This window comes from Crocodylus siamensis, chromosome 6 (assembly GCF_052110815.1).
Source record: "Crocodylus siamensis isolate JL-2025a chromosome 6, ASM5211081v1, whole genome shotgun sequence".
Taxonomy (NCBI): Eukaryota; Metazoa; Chordata; order Crocodylia; family Crocodylidae; genus Crocodylus; species Crocodylus siamensis.
The window spans coordinates 23,024,911-23,043,679 of NC_143400.1; the positions used below are offsets into that span (position 1 = coordinate 23,024,911).

Below are 18,769 nucleotides of genomic sequence, written 5' to 3' on the forward strand. Positions count from 1 at the left end.
CAAGGTGGTGGGTAATGTGGCATGGGAGAGGAAAGGCTGCTAGGTACCCAGGTGAAGACAGCAAGGGATGGTGGCTAATTTAGCAATGGAAAGCAAAGGATTCAGTGGGTAGCATGGTGCTGGAGGGCAAAGGATGCTGGGTACCTAGATGCAGAGAGCAAGGGATGGTGAGTAATTTAGTGGGGGAAGCAAAGGATTCAACGTAAGGGGTGGGTGGGTGCCAGAAAGCAAAGGCTTCTGAGTGGCTTGAAGGGGAGCAGCGCAAAGGATTAGCCGGAGGGGGGGAACAGGAGCTTAACATGGCTTGCCCCAGGGGCTTATGGGTGAGTTGGCCTGAGCAGGGACATCCCTGGCTCACGGGGCCAGGCTGGGCTTGCTGGGAGGGCGTGCCTGTTGGAACAGGTCGGGCTCTCCCTGGAGCCGGCAGCCGGGAAGGCGGGGCCAGCAGGCATTTAAGCCTGAGAAATGCTGTCCCAGCCAAGGCCAAGACCAAGGCCACAGCCAGGGCTGGGCACCACGTTCGGGGAGATTGAACCATGGCACCGGGCATGGCAGCCCTGCTGCTGCTGCTGACAGCAGCTGGTGAGTGTGCGAGGGCCCTGTGAGGGATAGGGATGGGGGTGTCTGAGTGTGCTAGGGTGTGTGAGAGGGTCTGGGTGTGCAGAGCATGGGGAGTGGAAGTGTGCTAGGGGATGTGAGGGGAGCTGGTAACATCTGAATGTGTGCCTAACCATGCAAGGGGGTCGGAGTGTGTATGATGTACTGAGGTGTGAGTGTGTTGCGGGGTGCAAGGTTGTGCAAGGGAGTTGGAGTGTGTATGGTGAATTGCGGTGTGTGAGATTGTGTGAGGGGAGATGGGTGTGCACAGAATACTGAGAGGTACAAGTGTGTTGGGTGTCTATGGGTGTGGAAGGCACACTGGTGGTGTAAGTTAGGGTGTGCATAGCTGTGCGAGGGGGTCTCACTATGTGTGGTGGACTGATGTGAGTGTGATGGGTTGTGTGAGGTTGTGTGAGGGGGTGGGTGTGAGTGACATGCTTGGGGATGTGAGTGTCGTGGGGTGTGCAACATTTGCAAAGAGGGAATGCATGTTCATGACATGCTGACATAGTTGTGCCAGAAGCTCTGTCTGCCTGGCTGGGTGGGGAATTGGTGACCATGTTACCATGTTCCTGGGTGCACAAGTGGGTGCAAGGCAACACCGAGGATGCTTGTGCACCAGCACGTGAGGAGGGCACAAAGTGGCGTGGTGAGCACGTTACAGTGTGAGTGGGTGTGCACAAAGGCCAAGTTGGGTCTGTGCTGTGTTTCAGCAAGTGTGAGACCCTGTGTGTGTGTGCGTGCATGTGCACGTGTCCCAGATGCCTGCATTCTGTGTGTGTTTGTGTGTGCGTGCGTGCATGTGTCCTCGATGCCTGGGTTCTGGATGGGAATGTTTCCATGTGAGTCAGGCACCTAGGTTGTGTCTCTGCATGTGTATACATGTATCTGTGTCTCTGTGTGTCAGGCACATGGGTTCTGTGTGTGTGTAGGTGTGTGTGCATGTGTCCCAGATGCCTGGGTTGTGTCTGTGTGTGCATGTGCATGCATGTGTCCTGGAAGCGGGGAGGGAGGAGGGCTGTTTGTGTGCATGTGTCCCAGATGCCTGAGTTTCGTGTCTGTGCATGTGTGCACATGAGTTCCGGATGCCTGGGTTGTGTGTGTGTGCGCGCGCGTGTGTGTGTTTGTAAGAAAAGAACTAGGTCCACCAACACACATGGGAGCAAGCGCTTGCATCCACTTGTGTGTGAGTGTCAGGCTCTGAGTACACCTGCACCCACCCTGTGTACGTGTGCGTGTGCAAGTGTGCACGCGCACTTGTGCAGGTGTCTGCATAGTTCCCATGCACTCATGTGTGCTGGTGGCTGCATGTGCAACCCCATGGGTTCTCGAGGGTGCCAGTCCCACCGCATGCGTGTGTATCCACATGAGTGGCTGTGGCCACCTCAATGCCCAGACCTGGGGCCGGGGCAGGAGGTGGGTAGTTGTTATCGCTTCCCCCTGAAACTCCCACTCCTCCCTCCCAGAGCCCATCCCCACCTCCAGGGCCCCCAGCTTGACCTTGACACCCTCTCCCACCCCCCCTGCTTCCTTCCAGTGACTGCCAGCAGTGATGAGCGGGTACTGGCGGGGGAGGACTGCGACCGCCGCAGACAGCCCTACCAGGTGGCCCTGATGGGGGGCTACAACACGATCCACTGTGGGGGAGTCCTCGTTGACCCCTGCTGGGTGCTCACAGCCGCCCACTGCAACACTGACAAGTAAGGACTTCCCTCCCCTCTCCTGTGGCCTTGGTCACCTCACTTTGCCACTGTGCCTCAGTTTCCCTGTGGATCTCACCACCTGGGGAAGTGGGGGGTGGATCTGTGTAGCACGTAGTGTAGTTCCAATCTCAGTTAAATATGCACAGTGCCTGGTGTGGCCCCAAGTCCAGCTGGGTGGAGGGCAGCGTGCGGTTCTGGTGCCTTCCAGCTTGTGGATAATGGCTGGATCCACCGAGACATTTGAAGGACCCTATCTGTGATCCCGTCTCTATCCTGAACGTCCCCCCCCCCCGTCTCACCTAGATTGCAACTACACCAGGCTTAAAAAGTGGGCAGTGCACAGGGAGGGGATCTCCATTGTTAGATCTGTGTCACTTTTGTTTCCACCGCATCGCTAGTACCCACCCTCTCGTGTACTCTTTATGACATCACAAGCTGATGCTAGGGAGATGGAAGTGACCTGAGATTAAAGAGGAGGTACTGTTTGGTTGGGTGCCTCACTGGCATTGAATGTAATGGAGTTGCCTTCCACCTGTATCCCCTCTTTAATAAATATGGAGTATTTATCATAAGTATCCAGAGAGGAGACTCTAATCCATATGACCACCCGTACAAGATATGACCCATGGTCCATCCAAAGAAGGATCCAATGGAGACGTTTCTGCCACTGAATGAGGAGGGAGGTTCTGTTTGAAGACCCACCATCTCAGGTGCCTTTCTCCCCCAGTTCGTCAGCTGGTGGAATGCAGCTAGTGGTTGCCTTTGGTTTAAAAGCAATGTTTCCAAGGCCTCAGGGACTGGAAAGGAAGCCACATGAGAGAACCATACACTTATTTTCACCCCCACCACAAGTAATCTCAAGGAAGACATGGAAGTTGGCTTTGGAGAGCCAAGGGGTGATGGTATGTGGAGAAGACCTCTTCCGTGGGGAGTGTGTGGATGTCTTTGGGTTCTCCATTTGAGGACCATGTACTCAGAGGGGGCCACGTTAGGACCACACGGTCCATTCCAGTTTGTGAAGGAGTTGTGTGGGAAGAAATGACATCAAGAAAAGCTGGAAGAAGGAAATCTCTCCATTTCTTCCCTGCCTTCATTCTATCATTGAGTGGTTTTACAACTTCTTGGGCATCTTGGGGCTTGTCTAGATGGTGGTCCACAAGGCTCAGTTAGCTCCATCAGAAGTAGCTCATCTCTCCCAACACAGGACTGTGTTGGGTCGCTTTGTGTTGAGTTATTTTGATAGACCCGCTGCTCCAGAACCCTATTGTCTGAACTACAGGCTGGTCAGCTGCACTTCTCTCTGTCCCTGGAAAAATCATGGAGCAGGTCCTCAAGGAACCCATTTTTAAGCACTTGGAGGAGAAGGTGATTAGGAGCAATCAGCATGGATTCACCAAGGGCAAGTCATGCCTGACCAACCAGATTTCCTTCTATGATGAAATGACTAGTTCTATGGATGCAGGAAGAGCAGTGGATGTGATCTACCTTGACTTCAGCAAGGCTTTTGATACTGTTTCCTACAGCATTCTTGCAAGCAAGCTGAGGAAGTCCAGGTTGGATGAGTGGACTGTAAGGTGGATAGAAAACTGGCAGGATCATTGCGCTCAGCGGGTACCAGTCAATGGCTTGATGTCTAGTAGGCAACCAGTGTCCATTGGAGTGCCCCAGGGGTCAGTCCAGAAGCTGGTTTTATTTGATATCATCATCAACAACCTGGAAGATGGCAGAGTGCACCCTCAGCAAGTTTGCAGAATACACCAAGCTGGGGAGAGTAGTAGATATACATTGGAGGGTAGGGCTCAGATTCAGAGAGACCTAGACAAATTGGAGGACTGGGCCAAAAAAGAAATCTCATGAGGTTCAATAAGGACAAGTGTAAAGTCTTGCTTTTAGGATGGAACAATCTCATACACCAGTGCAGGCTGGGAACCAGTTGGCCAGGCAGCAGCTCTGCAGAAAAGGACCTGGGGATTACAGTGAGCAATAAACTGAAGAGAAGCCAGCAGGGTGTCCTTGTTGCCAAGAAGGCTAAAGGCATCTGGGGCTGCATTGGTAGGAGCGTTGCCAGCAAATCAAGGGAAGTGATTCTTCCCCTCTATTCAGTGCTGGGGAGGCCACATCTGGACTACAGTGTCCAGTTTTGGGCACCCCGGTACAGAAAGGATGTGGACACATTGGAGAGAGTCCAGTGAAGGGAAAAAAATGGTTGGGGGGCTGGGACTTGTGAGAAGAGGCTGAGGGAACTGGGCTCATTGGGTCTGCGGAAGAGAAGACTGGTGGGGATTGAACAGCAGCCTTCGACTCCCCTCAGGGTGACTCCAAAGAGGCTGGAGCTGGGCCGTTCTCAGTGGGGGCAGACGGCAGAACAAGGAGCAGTGGGCTCCAGCTGCAGCAAGGGCAGTTGTATTAGGAAGAACTTTCACACTAGGAGGGAAGTAAAACACTGGGACAGGCTCCCCAGAGAGGTGTGGGATCTCCTTCCTTGGAGGTTTTGAAGATCTAGCTAGACAAAGCCTTGGCTGGGATGGTGCAGTTGGGGCTGGTCCTGTTTTGAGCCAAGGGCTGGACTAGACATGCTGTCCTGAGGTCCCTTGCAACCTGAATTATCTCTGATTCTATGATTCTGTTTTACCAGTTGAAAGCGGTTAACTCAACTTGTTTTTTTCTTAATTGAAAGGGTTTAAATTGATACCACCCCCTAGTTAATGATGGCTAGGGACTGGAATGCTAGTTGTGTGGAAAACTGTGAAACATCCCAAAACATGGGATTTTAGTGTTACCATAAGTTTCTAGTGTCTGGAATTTCCATACAGTAAGGAATGGTGCAGCTTCCCCAAAATACGGATTTTTAATGTGACTGAAGCTTCAAGAATCTGAAATTTTCATGCTGTGGGAAATGGTGAAACTTCCCCAATATGTGGAATTCTTTTGTCACTGGAAGTTTCCTGATTCTGGAATTTGAGCATTGTGGGAAAATGTGGCATGTCCCAAAATGTGGAAGTTGAATATTGTAGAAAGCTCTGGAATTTTCCCTAAACCTGGCATTTTTGTTTTGAGGGAAATTGCAAGATTTTGGAATTGGGAGGGGGGTGTACTTCCAGTTTGGAATGGAAACCTGAAAAGCTCATTATTTCCCTTTGAATAAAAATTCTAGCAAGTTTGGATTTGGACAAAGCTTTTGAAAATTAAGTCTTATTTGGGTTTGATGGTGTCAACATGACTGTGTAGTTTTGCTAATAAGTTATACAGTGGATTTGTATGGGCTGGTTTGGATAGGGGGAATTAGACTCGATGACCCCTGGAGATCCTTGCCTTTGGTGGGAGGATTGAACTAGATAACCTCTGGAAGTCCCTTCCAGCCCTACTTTCATATGATTCTATGACTCTATGACTTATTTTCTGTTGATAAGGTGAAAACACGTCCTTTGGGTGTTGTCAATTCATTGCATTTAGAGTGTAGAGGATCATAGGAAAGTTGGGCTAGAAGGGACCTCACAAGGTCACGTCTAGTCCAGCCCCTGCTCAAGGTAGGATCATCCCTGACTAAACCATCTCAGCCAAGTATCGGTCCAACCTGGTCTGGAAAATTTTCAGGATGGAGCTTCCACCACCTGTTTCAATGCTTGATCACCCTCAGAGGCAGAAAGTTCCTCCTCATCTCTGACCTCAGTTTGCCTTGATGAAGTTTGGGGCTGTTGTTCTTACTCTTGTCCCCTGCAGCCACAGAGAAAAGTCATCTCCATCCTGTCTGAAATCACCCTTCAGGGATTTGAAGACTGTTATTAACCACCCCCCACTTTGTCTTGTCTTAACCAGAGTGCAACATAATGTGATGTAATGTATTAACATCACATCATGTAATCTGATTCTGAAATGAAATGACATTATCAAAATGAAATGTTTTGATGTATGAGCAACAACATAGTATGGTACCGTCTGGTGTTGCATCCAATGCCTTGCTAGGTCCTGTTGCAGTACGGTTTGAATAAGCACATGACAGCTGTTCAGGGATTGTAAAATTAGCGCTGCCTTTATCCGTCCTCTCAGCCAGGTGAATCAGACCTTCCGACGGCAGGGCAAGTGCAGGTTTAAACACAACTCCAACCTGCATTTCTGTTCTGCTCCTTTTTTATATTAGAAGCATTACATCAAGGCCTTGCCATTTCCTGTCTACGATCAATCACTTTTAGTGCCATGCACTTTACAATTTGCTGATTGAGGAACTTCTTTAATTACAGCTTTCCTACACGTCTCCCCAGGCATGTCCCAGATTTTGGTTGTGGTGTCCTATGTGCTTTTCTTATCTACTGCAGCAGGCAGTTCATGAACCAGAGTCTTCCAAGCCTGCTGAAGGCAGGATGTTATCAGAGCCCTCCATCTCTGCCTTGATCTGGAAAGCTGGGCTGGACGGGACCTCACAAGGTCACATCTAGTCTGACCCCCTTCTCGAGGCAGGATCAACCCTGACTAAACCATCCCAGCCATACGTCTTTCCAACCTGGACTTGGGAAACATCCAGGGATAGAGATTCCACCACCTCTTTTTACTAGCCCGCTCCAGTGCTTGACCAGCCTCCGAGTCAGAATGTTTCTCTTCATCTCCAGCCTCAGTTTCTCTTGTTCCAGCTTGAGTCCATTGCTCCTCGTCCTGTCCTCGATAGCCACAGAGAAAAGCTCACCTCCATCATTCAATGTCATCACCCTTCAGGGACTCGAAGACTGTGATTAAATCACCCTCAGGCTTCTCTTCTCCAGATTCAATCACCCTAGTTTTTTCAGACTTTACTCATCACTCCTGTTTCCCAGGCCTCCAATCACTTGTGTTGCTCTACACAGAACTCTTTCCAATATGTCTGTGTCCTTCTTGAAGTGTGTGTGTCAGGGGGGAGTATTTGAGGGCATCCTTGAGGTCTGGGGGTTTGTGGGGTGAGAGGGGGGTTGTGTAGGTTGGATGAACCCTTGTATGGGCTGGTTCAAAGAGGGCTGATCCTGCCTATTCAGGGGTTTGGACTGGATGTGACCTCTGTGAGAGCCTAGCTAACCTGACTTAGCTATGACTGTACAGTTTTGTACCCAGATTAATGTTTTGAGATTGAGTGCACTGTTTGCAGTGATGCCCAACTGGGTGGAGCCACCTTCACTTGGGAGGATGGGATTAGGGTTTGAAATGACCTTGATCCAAACAACCTTGACCTTTACAACACCCACAAAAGATGAAAAGGTGTCATTGAGGAGGGAACCATAACACACACACACACACAAATTGGCAAGCAACAAGATGAGGAAAGCCAGAAAGGAGCCAGGGCTGGAAGTATCCTTAAATCACATCCACATGATAGATATGAGTCACTGGTTTAATTAGGGTTGCCAAAACAGCTAAGGGCATCTTGGGTTGCATGACTAGGTGCAAGGCAAGGGATGGGAAAGGAGTTGTCCCCTCTTTGCAGCACTTGAATGCTCTGCCCAGTGTATACATCTTTAAGAAGCGGTGACAGAATGGAACAAGTCCAGCAGAAAGTGACTAAAATGGTTCAACAGTTGAAAGGTTGTTTAGCCTGGAGAAGAAACAACAGATGGGGGATATGTGATAAACCATCTCCAACGCAACACGAAAGAGGATAGTGGTTGATTCTTCTCTGTGTCTGGGACAACATCAAAGGGGTGACAAGGAATATGGAGATTGGAGATGAGGAAGAATTTTCTAACCACGAAGGAGGTCCAGCATTGCGACAGGCTGCCCAGCAAGGTGGTGGAGTCTACATCGTTGGATGCTTTTAGAGTAGGTTGGAGAAGTACGGCTGATCTTCCCTTGAAGTTGGACTAGATATGACCTCCCAATGGCCCTGCCAGTCTTAAGATAGGATGATAAAAATGGGGAGGAACACAGCATTTTTTGTTAAGGTTGAAATTTATTCCATATTGCCTTTTTTCCAACCAAAAGAAACAATGATTTTCACATTGCAGTTAAATGCTTCTCTCCAGCCTCTTCAATTTGATATCCTAATTTTTTTCAAGCATCAAAGACATGGCTATCCAAAATATATCAACCCCAAAGATTTTTTGTTTTAAAGGTCTTGTGGAAGGAGAATTTTAAAGCTCTCCATTCTCATGGGGTTTTGGAATGTAAAAATGTCAGAATGGAGAATTTCTTCATAAAAATACGGGGAAACATCTATTTTTCCCAAACTAGAAAATCTAGGTCTGTTTCAAAGATATCTACCTGGGATTTATTGAGCATATGTTATCTACCTTTTACAGAAGCAGGGTGTTGGTTGCTGTGGTCCCCCTGCTTTCCCTGTGGCAGGTCCAGGTGTGATGTCTTGTGTTGTTGTGGTAGGGGTGATGGTAATTTTATGAAGAGATTAGATGATGGATGTGTCTGGGATGGTTTGGACAAAGCTGATCTTGCCCCAGGCAGGGGGTTGGCCTAGACATGACAGTCCTGTTTCTCTATGACTCTGTGACTACAACTATGACCTGTGGAGGTCCCTTCCAACCCTTCTTCTCTATGACTCTATGACCATGACTCTATGGCTATGAGTATGACCTGTGGAGGTCCCTTCCAGCATGGTTTCACTGTGGTTTTATGGTTTCTTTTAGCATTTTCTGTCATGGGGGATTTCAAATTGTTTTCATTTTGTGGTGGTTTGTGGGAAGAAGGGTCCAAATGGAGTAAAATGGAACATAAGGTGCCCACAAGACACTAGATTTTCATCAAATGAAGCATTAGCTTTCAGTGACCTCTCCAGGACAGTGTATATGGAACCACTGAGTTGGCCATACACCAGTATCCCCCTCTTGGATTTACTAGTTTAATTGAAAGGAAAGGCAGGTGTTAGTATGTTTGGGACAAGGTTGCTGTAGGAGCTGCTAGAGGAAGGGAAATCATCTATTTGTCTATCTATTGGACAATCAGGGTCAAAGAGTCCAGTCTACCCTAGCATGGAGTGGATCTCAGTTCTACAACTTTTTGGCAACATCTTCTCTACCAGTGGTAAGAGTGGCACCCCCTTTAAGGTCCTTTTCTGCCCAAACCCATTAGCACCCTAGAGGTTGCCAGGTTATTTAACCACCCCCGGGCAGTCAGCATTAACAGTTACGGGTAGTATCATCTACTGCTAATTACGGTAGCAGGCAGACAGGACCTAACCTCCATTTTTCACTTTTCATCTTTCTGGGATTTTTTGTTTGTTTGTTTGTTTGGTTGTTGCTTTTTTTTTTTTTTAAGAGATAAAAATGAGAACAAAAAGCATGTTTTATGCCAAGGGGCTTTTCAAACTTTCCAGTTCTTTCTTTCTTTCCTTATATATATATACATAGATAGATAGATAGATATAGATATATTCATTTCATGGCAAACACACATGCCGTATTCATTTGAAACATTCATGTGATGGCATATATATATATATGCCAACAAATGAATATATAGATATAGATAGGTGAATGCACACATATATATATGTGTGTGTGTGTGTGTGTGTGTGTGTGTGCACATTCTTTTATCTATATATATATATATTATATATATTCCTATATATCTATATATTCCTATATATATATAATCCTGCCTCAGGCAGGGGGTTGGACTAGATGTGACCTCTGGAGGGCCCTTTCAATCCAACTTTCCCATGATCCTGTAAGGGCTAGGGAGTCAAAGGTACAACTCCACATGGCTCTGTTGGAGTGTAAACCAGGTCTCCCTCTATTAGAGTTAATGGAGCAGAGGCCAGTGGGTGTGCCTTAGTTTCCCCCACCTACACCCATCTTACTTAGCACCACACTCCTCCATTGGCTGCTCACCTGGGCAATATGCCCACGCATCGAATGGTTCAAAGTTGCCCTGCCCTCCACGAACTGCCATGGCAGGGGTTCCTGGCAGGGCTGGGGATCCGCCCTTCCTAGGCATCATGTTGCAAGCTGCTGTGGGTGAGGAGGAGGGTTCAGGGATCCTGAGAGGGCAGAAAAGTCCAGGAGAATGCATTTATAACCTTTACAAGCTGGGAGGAGTCTAGCATAGGGATTGTGGCCCTCTGACGTCAAGAAATCTGGTGGCCTGAATGTCTCAAGATCCTGGGATGCATGTATCTAACCTGAGATCCCTCAAAGTCTAATTGACAGCCAGTATCAAGTGGAGTCCTCCAGGGGTTGGTCCTGGGGCTGGTTAGGTTCAATATCTTCATTAACAATCTGGAAGATGGGATGCAACTTTGTGGATGACACCATGCTGGGAGGAGTAGTAGATATGATGGAGGGCAGGGCTAGGACTCAGAGTGACCTAGACACATTGGAGGATTGGGCCAAAAGAAATCTCATGAGGTTCAATAAGGATAAGTGCAAAGTCCTGCACCTAGGACAAGACAATCCCATGCACTGGTACAGGCTAGGTGCTGACTGGCTAAGCAGCAGCTCTGTAAAAAGGACCTGGGGGTTACAGTGGGCAAGAAGCTGAAGATGAGCCAACAGTGTGCCCTTGTTGCCAAGAAGGCTAATGGCATCGTGGGCTGCATGGATAGAAGCATTGCCAGCACATGGAGGGAAATTGTTCTTCCCCTTCATTCAGCGCTGGCGATCCCACATCTGGAGTCCTATGTCCGGCGTTGGGCCCTCCACTACAGAAAGGATGTGGACTCATTGGAGGGTAACGAAAATGGTTGGAGGATGGGGCACATGACTTGTGAAGAGAGGCTGAGGAAATTGAGCTTATTTAGTGTGGAAAAGAGGAGACTGAGAGGGAATTTAGTATAGCAGCCTTCAACTACCTGAAGGAGGGTTGCCAAGAGGATGGAGCGGGACTGTTCTCAGCGGTGGCAGAGGACAGGACAAGGAGCAATGGGCTCAAGTTGCAGCAAGGGAAGTTGAGGTTGGATATTAGGAAGAACTTTCTCACTAGAAGGGCAGCAAAGCACTGGAACAGGCTCCCCAGAGAGGTGGTGCAGTCTCCATCCTTGGGCTTTGAAGACCCAGCTAGACAAAGCCCTGGCTGGGTTGATGTAGTTGGGGCTGGTCCTGCTTTGAGCCAAGGGTTGGACTAGATGTGACCTCCTGAGCTCCCTTCCAGCCCTCATTCTCTGTGATTCATGGTGGCTTTTAAATGCTGACACCAAAAAAGGTGGCAGGTGGGTAGGAGAGAAAGGAGATCACAAACCTGCTGGAAAAAGCCTGAGATCAGTGGCAGCTCTGAAAGCATCTGGTTGTCCTTAAGAATCAGGAGGTTGCTGTACCAGCATTGCCGAGGTGGGCTCCAAAACAGCGGGGGTTGTCCAAAGAACCCTGAGACAAGTACCAAAAATCCTGCCATGTTTTCTCACCTACACATGCTCTGGACTATAATACACTCCTTGTTTTTGAAAGGCGGGGTGAAGAAAGGATGATCTTTCCTTGTGACTGAGTCACAGCCATGAGGGAAGGTTTGTTGGATTGCTTCAGATTCCCAGCAAAGGACAGAAATGGCTCCTAATGTATTTCCTTATATACAATACGTATTCCAATTCCCAGCAGCTGGCGGGGGGGTTGTTTTGTTTTTAGGGAAAGGCTGTGCATTGTGTGCCAGGAAATACAGTAATTACCCTGTTGCCTTGAAAATCCTGAGACTGGGAAAAGTCTCCCCTCCTTGCAGTTCATCCTCAATTATTCTTAGATGTTTCTAAGAGCCAGGGGAAGGGAGATGATTTAGTTGTGGACGAAGCTGTCAGAAGCTGGGGTTGGACTAGACATGATCTCTTGAAGGCCCGGCAAGCTGAGCTGCTCTATGATTCAATGAGACTACATGAGGCTTGGATAAGGTGGGCCTAAAGTGGGGGCTAAAATACTGAGAGCATCACCACAGATCAGGAGACGTCCAGCACGTCCTTAAAGCTAGAAGATAGCACCCTAGAACCCACGGGCCAAATCTGGCTCATCAAGTGACTACACAGGGCTTAGGGGTGGGTGGCAGGGGTCTTATCTCCCCAGCCTGTATTTCCATGTTGTCTCTCTAAGCTGAGTGATGCCACTATTTTCTTGTAATTTAGTCTCTAATGTTTCTGGCTCCAGGAGGTACCTGAAACATGGGTAGACGTTCTTGAGTGAAAAGAAACATGATGGAGAATCCAAGCTTTTGGCCACCTTTTCCATTGGAAAGGATGACTTTTGGAGGGGGAAAGAGCCCACATGAAAATGGGCAATAGCTTGAGTTGTACGTAGCCACTTTTGGTCAAAGTGCTGGAGTCTGAAGCGTTCATGTAAGATGAACCTTCATGCCCCTCCACCTCCCCCCATTCTTTTTGCTGAACCCCCTCTGTATCCCATAATGCTTCAGGGCTCTTTTTTTTGGCTGAAGGGGGCCACAGTGCATTCTGGGAAGGGGTACAGGCCAAGGCTGCCTGAGCTCCTGAAGGGCTCTCCATGGGCTCCATGGGCTCCACCGTTGGACTATGATACACCATAGGGCTTAAGGGCAATGTCCCACTTGCAGTGCATTGTGGGGAATGTAGCCTGAATTTTCAATGGTTCGATGCCAGGCCTCCCACTGTGTAGCTGAACAGGGGCAGAGGCTGGTACCACTTGGGGGGCTGGCTTGGCCCTGATCCCAGCTGGGGCAAGGGCTGGCACTGCCTGGGGATCTCTATAGCACCTGGTGTCACCCCCATCCTATCTGGGCTGGCTCCCTTGTCCTTAGGGGTGTTCAGCTGGGACTTTTTCAGTGGTCCTACAAGGTAAGGTATTGCATTGATGGGTTAACATGAGGCAGGAGGCAACAGAAGGGGACAACAACAGGACGGCAGCCTAAGTCCTGCAAAAAAGGCTATTTTTTTTGTCTTTTTTTGTAGTGGAACACTCTCTCCCCCCCTTTTTTTTTCCAACCCCAAAATATCTGGGTTTTCCCAAAAAAAAGTATTTGTTTTAGCCTGGACAGAAGTTCTACAAACCAATTGATTTCCCGAAGGAAAACCTTGTACATTTTTTTTAGCTCAAATCGGTGTTTGAAAATCAAGCTGTGCCCATGCATTGTTTGGACTAGATAGGTTGTTGGACTGGATGACCTCTTGAGATCCTTTCCAGCCCTCCTTGATTCTATGTACAAATACACACACACACACACACACACACACACACACACACTGCACATGCATGCACATATATATATGCATACGTATGCATATACGTATGCATACACACATACGTACACATGAATATATAAACTGATATGCACACACAACCACATATATGCACATATGTATGTGTACACATGCAGGTATAGACTGATACGCACATACACATATATACACAAATATGAATGCACACACACACACACACACATATAAACATATTCATATACACACATACATGTGCCCCGACTTCTCCCCTCAGGCCCCCAAACAAGCCTCACATAATGAGATTTTCACACTCTGGCATGGTTCCCAGATGTTGAAACCTCAAGTTGATTGCACGATTGGCTTTTAATGTTTTTTATTTTTTCCTTTGGCACCATTCCATATTTCTACACTCTGACCCACCTGGGAAACCTGACACGGTTTCCACCCAGCAACTTTTCAACACCTTTCACTTTGAATGAAAGAAAGAAAGAGAGAGAGAGAGAGAAAGAAAGGGAGAAAAAAAAGAAATGGAGAAAGAAAGAAACAGAGGAAGCCTTCTTTCTCCCCCTTAACCACCCTTAACGACCACAGTTGAAAGCTTGGATGTCTATGGTACTTAAATGTCTATGGTACTATGGTACTTACCCACACGACATATGAACATACATACACATACACACAAACCTATGTACACGCACATACACATAGATAAATGTATGCATATGTACACACACATACATACATACTTACGTGTTCTGAAACAGCATGATGTGACATGATATGACATGTGACATGACATGATAGATAATGTCATCTTGTCTGCCTCCTCCAGGTCCATTCCCATGCGTATGGGAGACTACAGCCTCAGTAAAAATGACGGGACAGAGCAGTGCATCTCATCGGCCAAAGCTTTCCCCCACCCCAACTACAACCGCAACACTCATGATAGTGACATCATGCTCCTGAAGCTGGCCAACCCCATCCACATCACAGAGTATGTTAACTATGTCAACATCAGCACAACATGCCCAGCCCTTGGCATCAGCTGTATGGTGTCTGGCTGGGGCACCACCGACAGCCCCAAAGGTAAAGGATGTGGAAGGGGGTGGATGGATGGGTGGATGGATGGACAAATTGAGGGTCCAGCAGAGGTCAACAAAAATGGTTCAGGGGCTGGGAAACATGACTTGTGAGGAGAGGCTGAGGAAACTGGGCTTCTTTAAGTCCGCAGAAGCGAAGCCTGAGGCAGGGATTGAATAGCAGTCTTAGGTTGCAAAGAGGATGGAGCTGGACTCTTAATGGTGGTAGATGACAGAACAAGGAGCAATGGGCTCCAGTAGCAGCAAGGGAAGTTGAGGTTAGAAATTAGGAAAAACTTTCTCATGAGAAGGGTAGTAAAGCACTGGAACAGGCTTCCCAGAGAGGTGGTGGGATCTCCATCCCTGGAGATTTTTAAGACCCACCTAAACAAATCCTTAGCTGGAATGATCTAGTTGGGGCTGGTTCTGCTTTGAGCAGGGGGCTGGACTAGATGTGACCTCCTGAGGTCTCTTCAACCCTCATTTTATATGATACTGTGATTCTATGTGTAAGGGGATGGATAGATGGATGGATGTATAAGGGGATGGATGGGTGGGTGAGTGTGTATGGACATGGATAGATGGTTATAGGGATGGGTAGGAGTGTATGTGGATAGATGGATAGTTGTGTATGGGGATGGATGGATGGAAATGTATGAGGACAGATGAATCAAGTCTAAAAATAGATGCGTGAATTCGTGGAAGGATGCATGGATGGATATGTGTGAAGATAAATGAATGAGGAGTCTGAGGGTGCATGGATGGATGGATGGATGGATATTTATGAGGATAGATAAATGAAGTAGTCTGAAGATGGATGGATGGATGGATATGTGTAAAGATAGATGAATGGAAGGACGGATGAATGGATGGATGTGTATGAGGATAGATGAATGGAGGTGTGTGAAGGTGGCTGGATGTACATAGACCAATGGCTGGAGGGAAGAAGGGAGTGATATTCTTTGGGACATTGATTTAATTTTTGCAGCTGTATCAAACCTGATCCAAAGCTTGACACTTTGTGTGACTGGCAAAATCTAGCTTTTTATACTTGTTATTTAATAATGTATCTCTCTCTCTCTCTCTCTCTCTCTCTCTCTCTCTCTCTCATGCACATGAACACAGAGTCTTTTCTACCTCAAAAGCTACTGAAATATTGCCAGGTTTTAAAACTCAGGCAAAACTTCTAACCTTGTCCTGCCCCCCGCACCCCCAACTTCTCCCCTCAGGCCCCCAAACAAGCCTCACATAATGAGATTTCCACACTCTGGCATGGTTCCCAGATGTTGAAACCTCAGGTTGATTGCATGATTGGCTTTTAATGTTTTTTATTTTTTCCTTTGGCACCATTCCATATTTCTACACTCTGACCCACCTGGGAAACCTGACACGTTTTCCACCCAGCAACTTTTCAACACCTTTCACTTCAAATGAAAGAAAGAAAGAGAGAGAGAGAGAGAAAGAAAGGGAGAAAAAAAGAAATGGAGAAAGAAAGAAACAGAGGAAGCAAGCAAGCCTTCTTTCTCCCCCTTTGTCCAAACCACCCTTAACGACCACAGTTGAAAGCTTGGATGTCTATGGTACTTAAATCCCCTGGGAATACCCTCAAAATGATTTTGCTCTCCCTAGTCTGAGCAGGAAAGCAGTAACATTCATGCAGAAGGCAGGGTATATAAACACCTTGTAGAGCAATGTTTTTCCATCAAAAATATGGGAATACCCACCGTTACCATTCAAAGGGTTTCACGCCTCTGTTTGCAATTTTTTAGCGGCCCATGAATGGAAAAATGTTGAAAATAACTGGTGTAGACCAACTAAATTGGAGATCATCTACAACCCTCTATATGACTCGTAGAAGTGATCATCCTTGGATCGCCGATGTCCAAGCTTCTGTAATGGCGTCTTACTTCATCAGACACTATGAAGGGACTTCACGGTTTTTTGTTCCACAGTTTCCCATGGAAGTCAGTTTTTAAAGTGTGTTGTCTAAGAACAACCACTCTGAAGTCAGCTGTGGGGTGTCTATGGACTTGTGTGTCATTCTGGACTAGATGTCAGCTGGGCATCCATTCATACTTTCATGGAGAAAGCTGACGTAGACAGCAGAAGAAGACTGTGAGTAGGTGATGGTGGATATGGTACTGGTAGAGAAGCAGGAGAATGGGTCTGGGAGGTTATAATCCATGTTGTTTGGGCCAGTGAGGGTGTGATGTGTGTTGATGAAGGGACCCAGATGGTTTGGTGAACACCTGCATATGACAATAGATGAATGAATGGGTTGAACGTTTACAAAGACAGGTGGAGAGATGGATGATTACTTGAGGGGACAGATAGATGTGTATGAATGTCCTTGAACACCTTGGAGGACCAATGGATGATTATGAAGATGAATGGGTGGACAAACAGATGAGGTAGACCATCAGTGAATGAATAGTTGTGATGATAGATTGATAGAGAGGTGGACAGATGGATGAATATGAAAATGGAGTGAGGACAGATGGTGAATGCATTGTGTAAAAATGAGAGAGAGAGAGATGGCCATGGTGGATCATAGGACAGTGGTGCTGTAAGGGACCTCACAAGGTCACACTGAATCCAGCTTCCTGCTCAAGGCAGGATCAGCCCTGACTCAACCATCTCATCCAAGTCAACCCTTGAAAACTTCTGAGGATGGAGATTCCCCCACCTTTTCAGGTAGTCTGTTCCAATATTTGACCACTTTTAGAGTCAAGAAGTGCCTCCTCACCTCCAGCCTCAGTTTCCCTGCTGTAGCTTGAGATCAGTTCTCCAAATCCTGTCACCTACAGCCACAGAGAAAATCCCATCTACATCCTTTCTATAATATCCCTTCAGGGAACTGAAGACTGTGATCAAATCCCCCCACCCCAGTCTTCCCTTCTCCAGACTCAAGTCATCCTAGCTCTTTCAACCTATTGTCAAGTCATCAGTCTTGTTTCCCAGGCCTCCAATCACTTTTGTCACTCTACCCTGGCCTCTTTCCAACATTGTCCACCTCCTTCTTGAAGTGCAGGGCCCAAAACTGGACACAGGAGGCCTCCCCAGTGATGAATTTAGTGGAAGAATCACTGTTCTCGATTTGCAAGTGACACTCCTTTTAATCCAGCCCAGTTGGCTTTTTTTGCAACCAGCATGCCCTGGTTGGCTTATATTCAAGATGATGGTCCAGTGTCACCTCCAGGTCCTTCTCTGCATTACTACACTCCAGCCAGTCTCTCCCCAGTTAGGATTTGTGTCTGTAATTATTTTCTCCCAAGTGTTGGACTTTGCACTGGTCCTTTTTGAACCTTGTCCTTGTTGTATGGAAAGGCATCTTCTCACCTATCCTCTCTTCCTTCCAGCAAAGTACCCTGACATTTTGCAATGTGGCACCGTCAAAGTCCTCAGTGATGAAGAATGCAAAAAAGCTTATCCTGGAAGCATTACCAAAAACATGCTGTGTGCTGGGGTGATTCAAGGAGGTGTGGACTCATGCCAGGTGAGAAGGGCTGGACCAGTGATGACCTGAAGCTTGTACAGAGCCAATGTGGGATGAGGACTAAGTTGTAGGACATCTCATTATAGGAGCCAGCAGAAATGTCCATTGGGAGGAATTCTCTCATGTGTATAATACTTGTTTCAGGGGTAATAAAGTCCCCCTGCAAATGCCCCCAAAACTCCATTTTCTTCCTGAATCTCACCCTGACAACTCTAAATCTGAAGGAAGAATGAGGAAAAGGTGTTAGGAAGTCATACGGCCATAGAGAAGTGGGGTTGGAAGGACCTCTGGAGCTCATAGAGTCATGGAGAAGTTGGGCTGGAAGGGACCTCCAGAAGTCATAAAGTCATAGCGCGTAGTCCACTGCCTCCCTGCTCTGACAGAGAAGGCAGTCTCCCTGAGATCCATCCTACTTGGCTACAACCTCGGTAGCTGTTTGGTGGGGGGAGAGGGTGAGACAAGCCATGTGTTGTATGTGAGAGAGTATGGTAGGCAGTTGTCTTGTAGGAGGCCAGATTGGATGACCTGTGGGAGGCCCTTCTAGCCTGATTTCTCTATGATTCTCTGCAGGGTGACTCTGGGGGTCCACTGGTGTGCAACAGGAAGCTGGAGGGTATCGTGTCCTGGGGAATGCAGGTTTGTGGACGGAAGGGCAAGCCGGGCGTCTACACCAAAATCTGCAAGTTCACGGACTGGATTCTCAAAACCATAAAGGAAAACTCATGTACCTGAGTCCTGGCAGCTGGCCCCATGAGAGATCCCCCTCCACATGTACCCCTTCCCCAGAACCTGGAATAAACCCTGTGAAACACTC

At 47.5% G+C, this 18,769-nt stretch overlaps 1 protein-coding gene across 1 annotated transcript; it reads left to right on the forward strand.

The window, feature by feature from the left end:
- The first annotated feature begins 426 nt into the window (after positions 1-426).
- On the forward strand, positions 427-18,769 carry LOC149861657 (trypsin-like). The gene is made up of 5 exons (XM_090052577.1): positions 427-582; positions 2,138-2,300; positions 14,213-14,466; positions 17,819-17,955; positions 18,526-18,769. Exons 1-5 carry the CDS (start codon positions 537-539, stop codon positions 18,685-18,687), a joined length of 762 nt encoding a protein of 253 aa, XP_089908703.1. The 5' UTR covers positions 427-536; the 3' UTR covers positions 18,688-18,769.

Excerpts from the sequence above, each read along its gene's own strand:
- LOC149861657 (XM_090052577.1), top strand. The coding sequence starts at position 537 with ATGGCACCGGGCATGGCAGCCCTGCTGCTGCTGCTGACAGCAGCTG. Across the intron at positions 583-2,137 it reads GCTGCTGCTGACAGCAGCTG|TGACTGCCAGCAGTGATGAG; the intron begins GTGAGTGTGCGA and ends GCTTCCTTCCAG. Across the intron at positions 14,467-17,818 it reads CACCACCGACAGCCCCAAAG|CAAAGTACCCTGACATTTTG; the intron begins GTAAAGGATGTG and ends TCTTCCTTCCAG.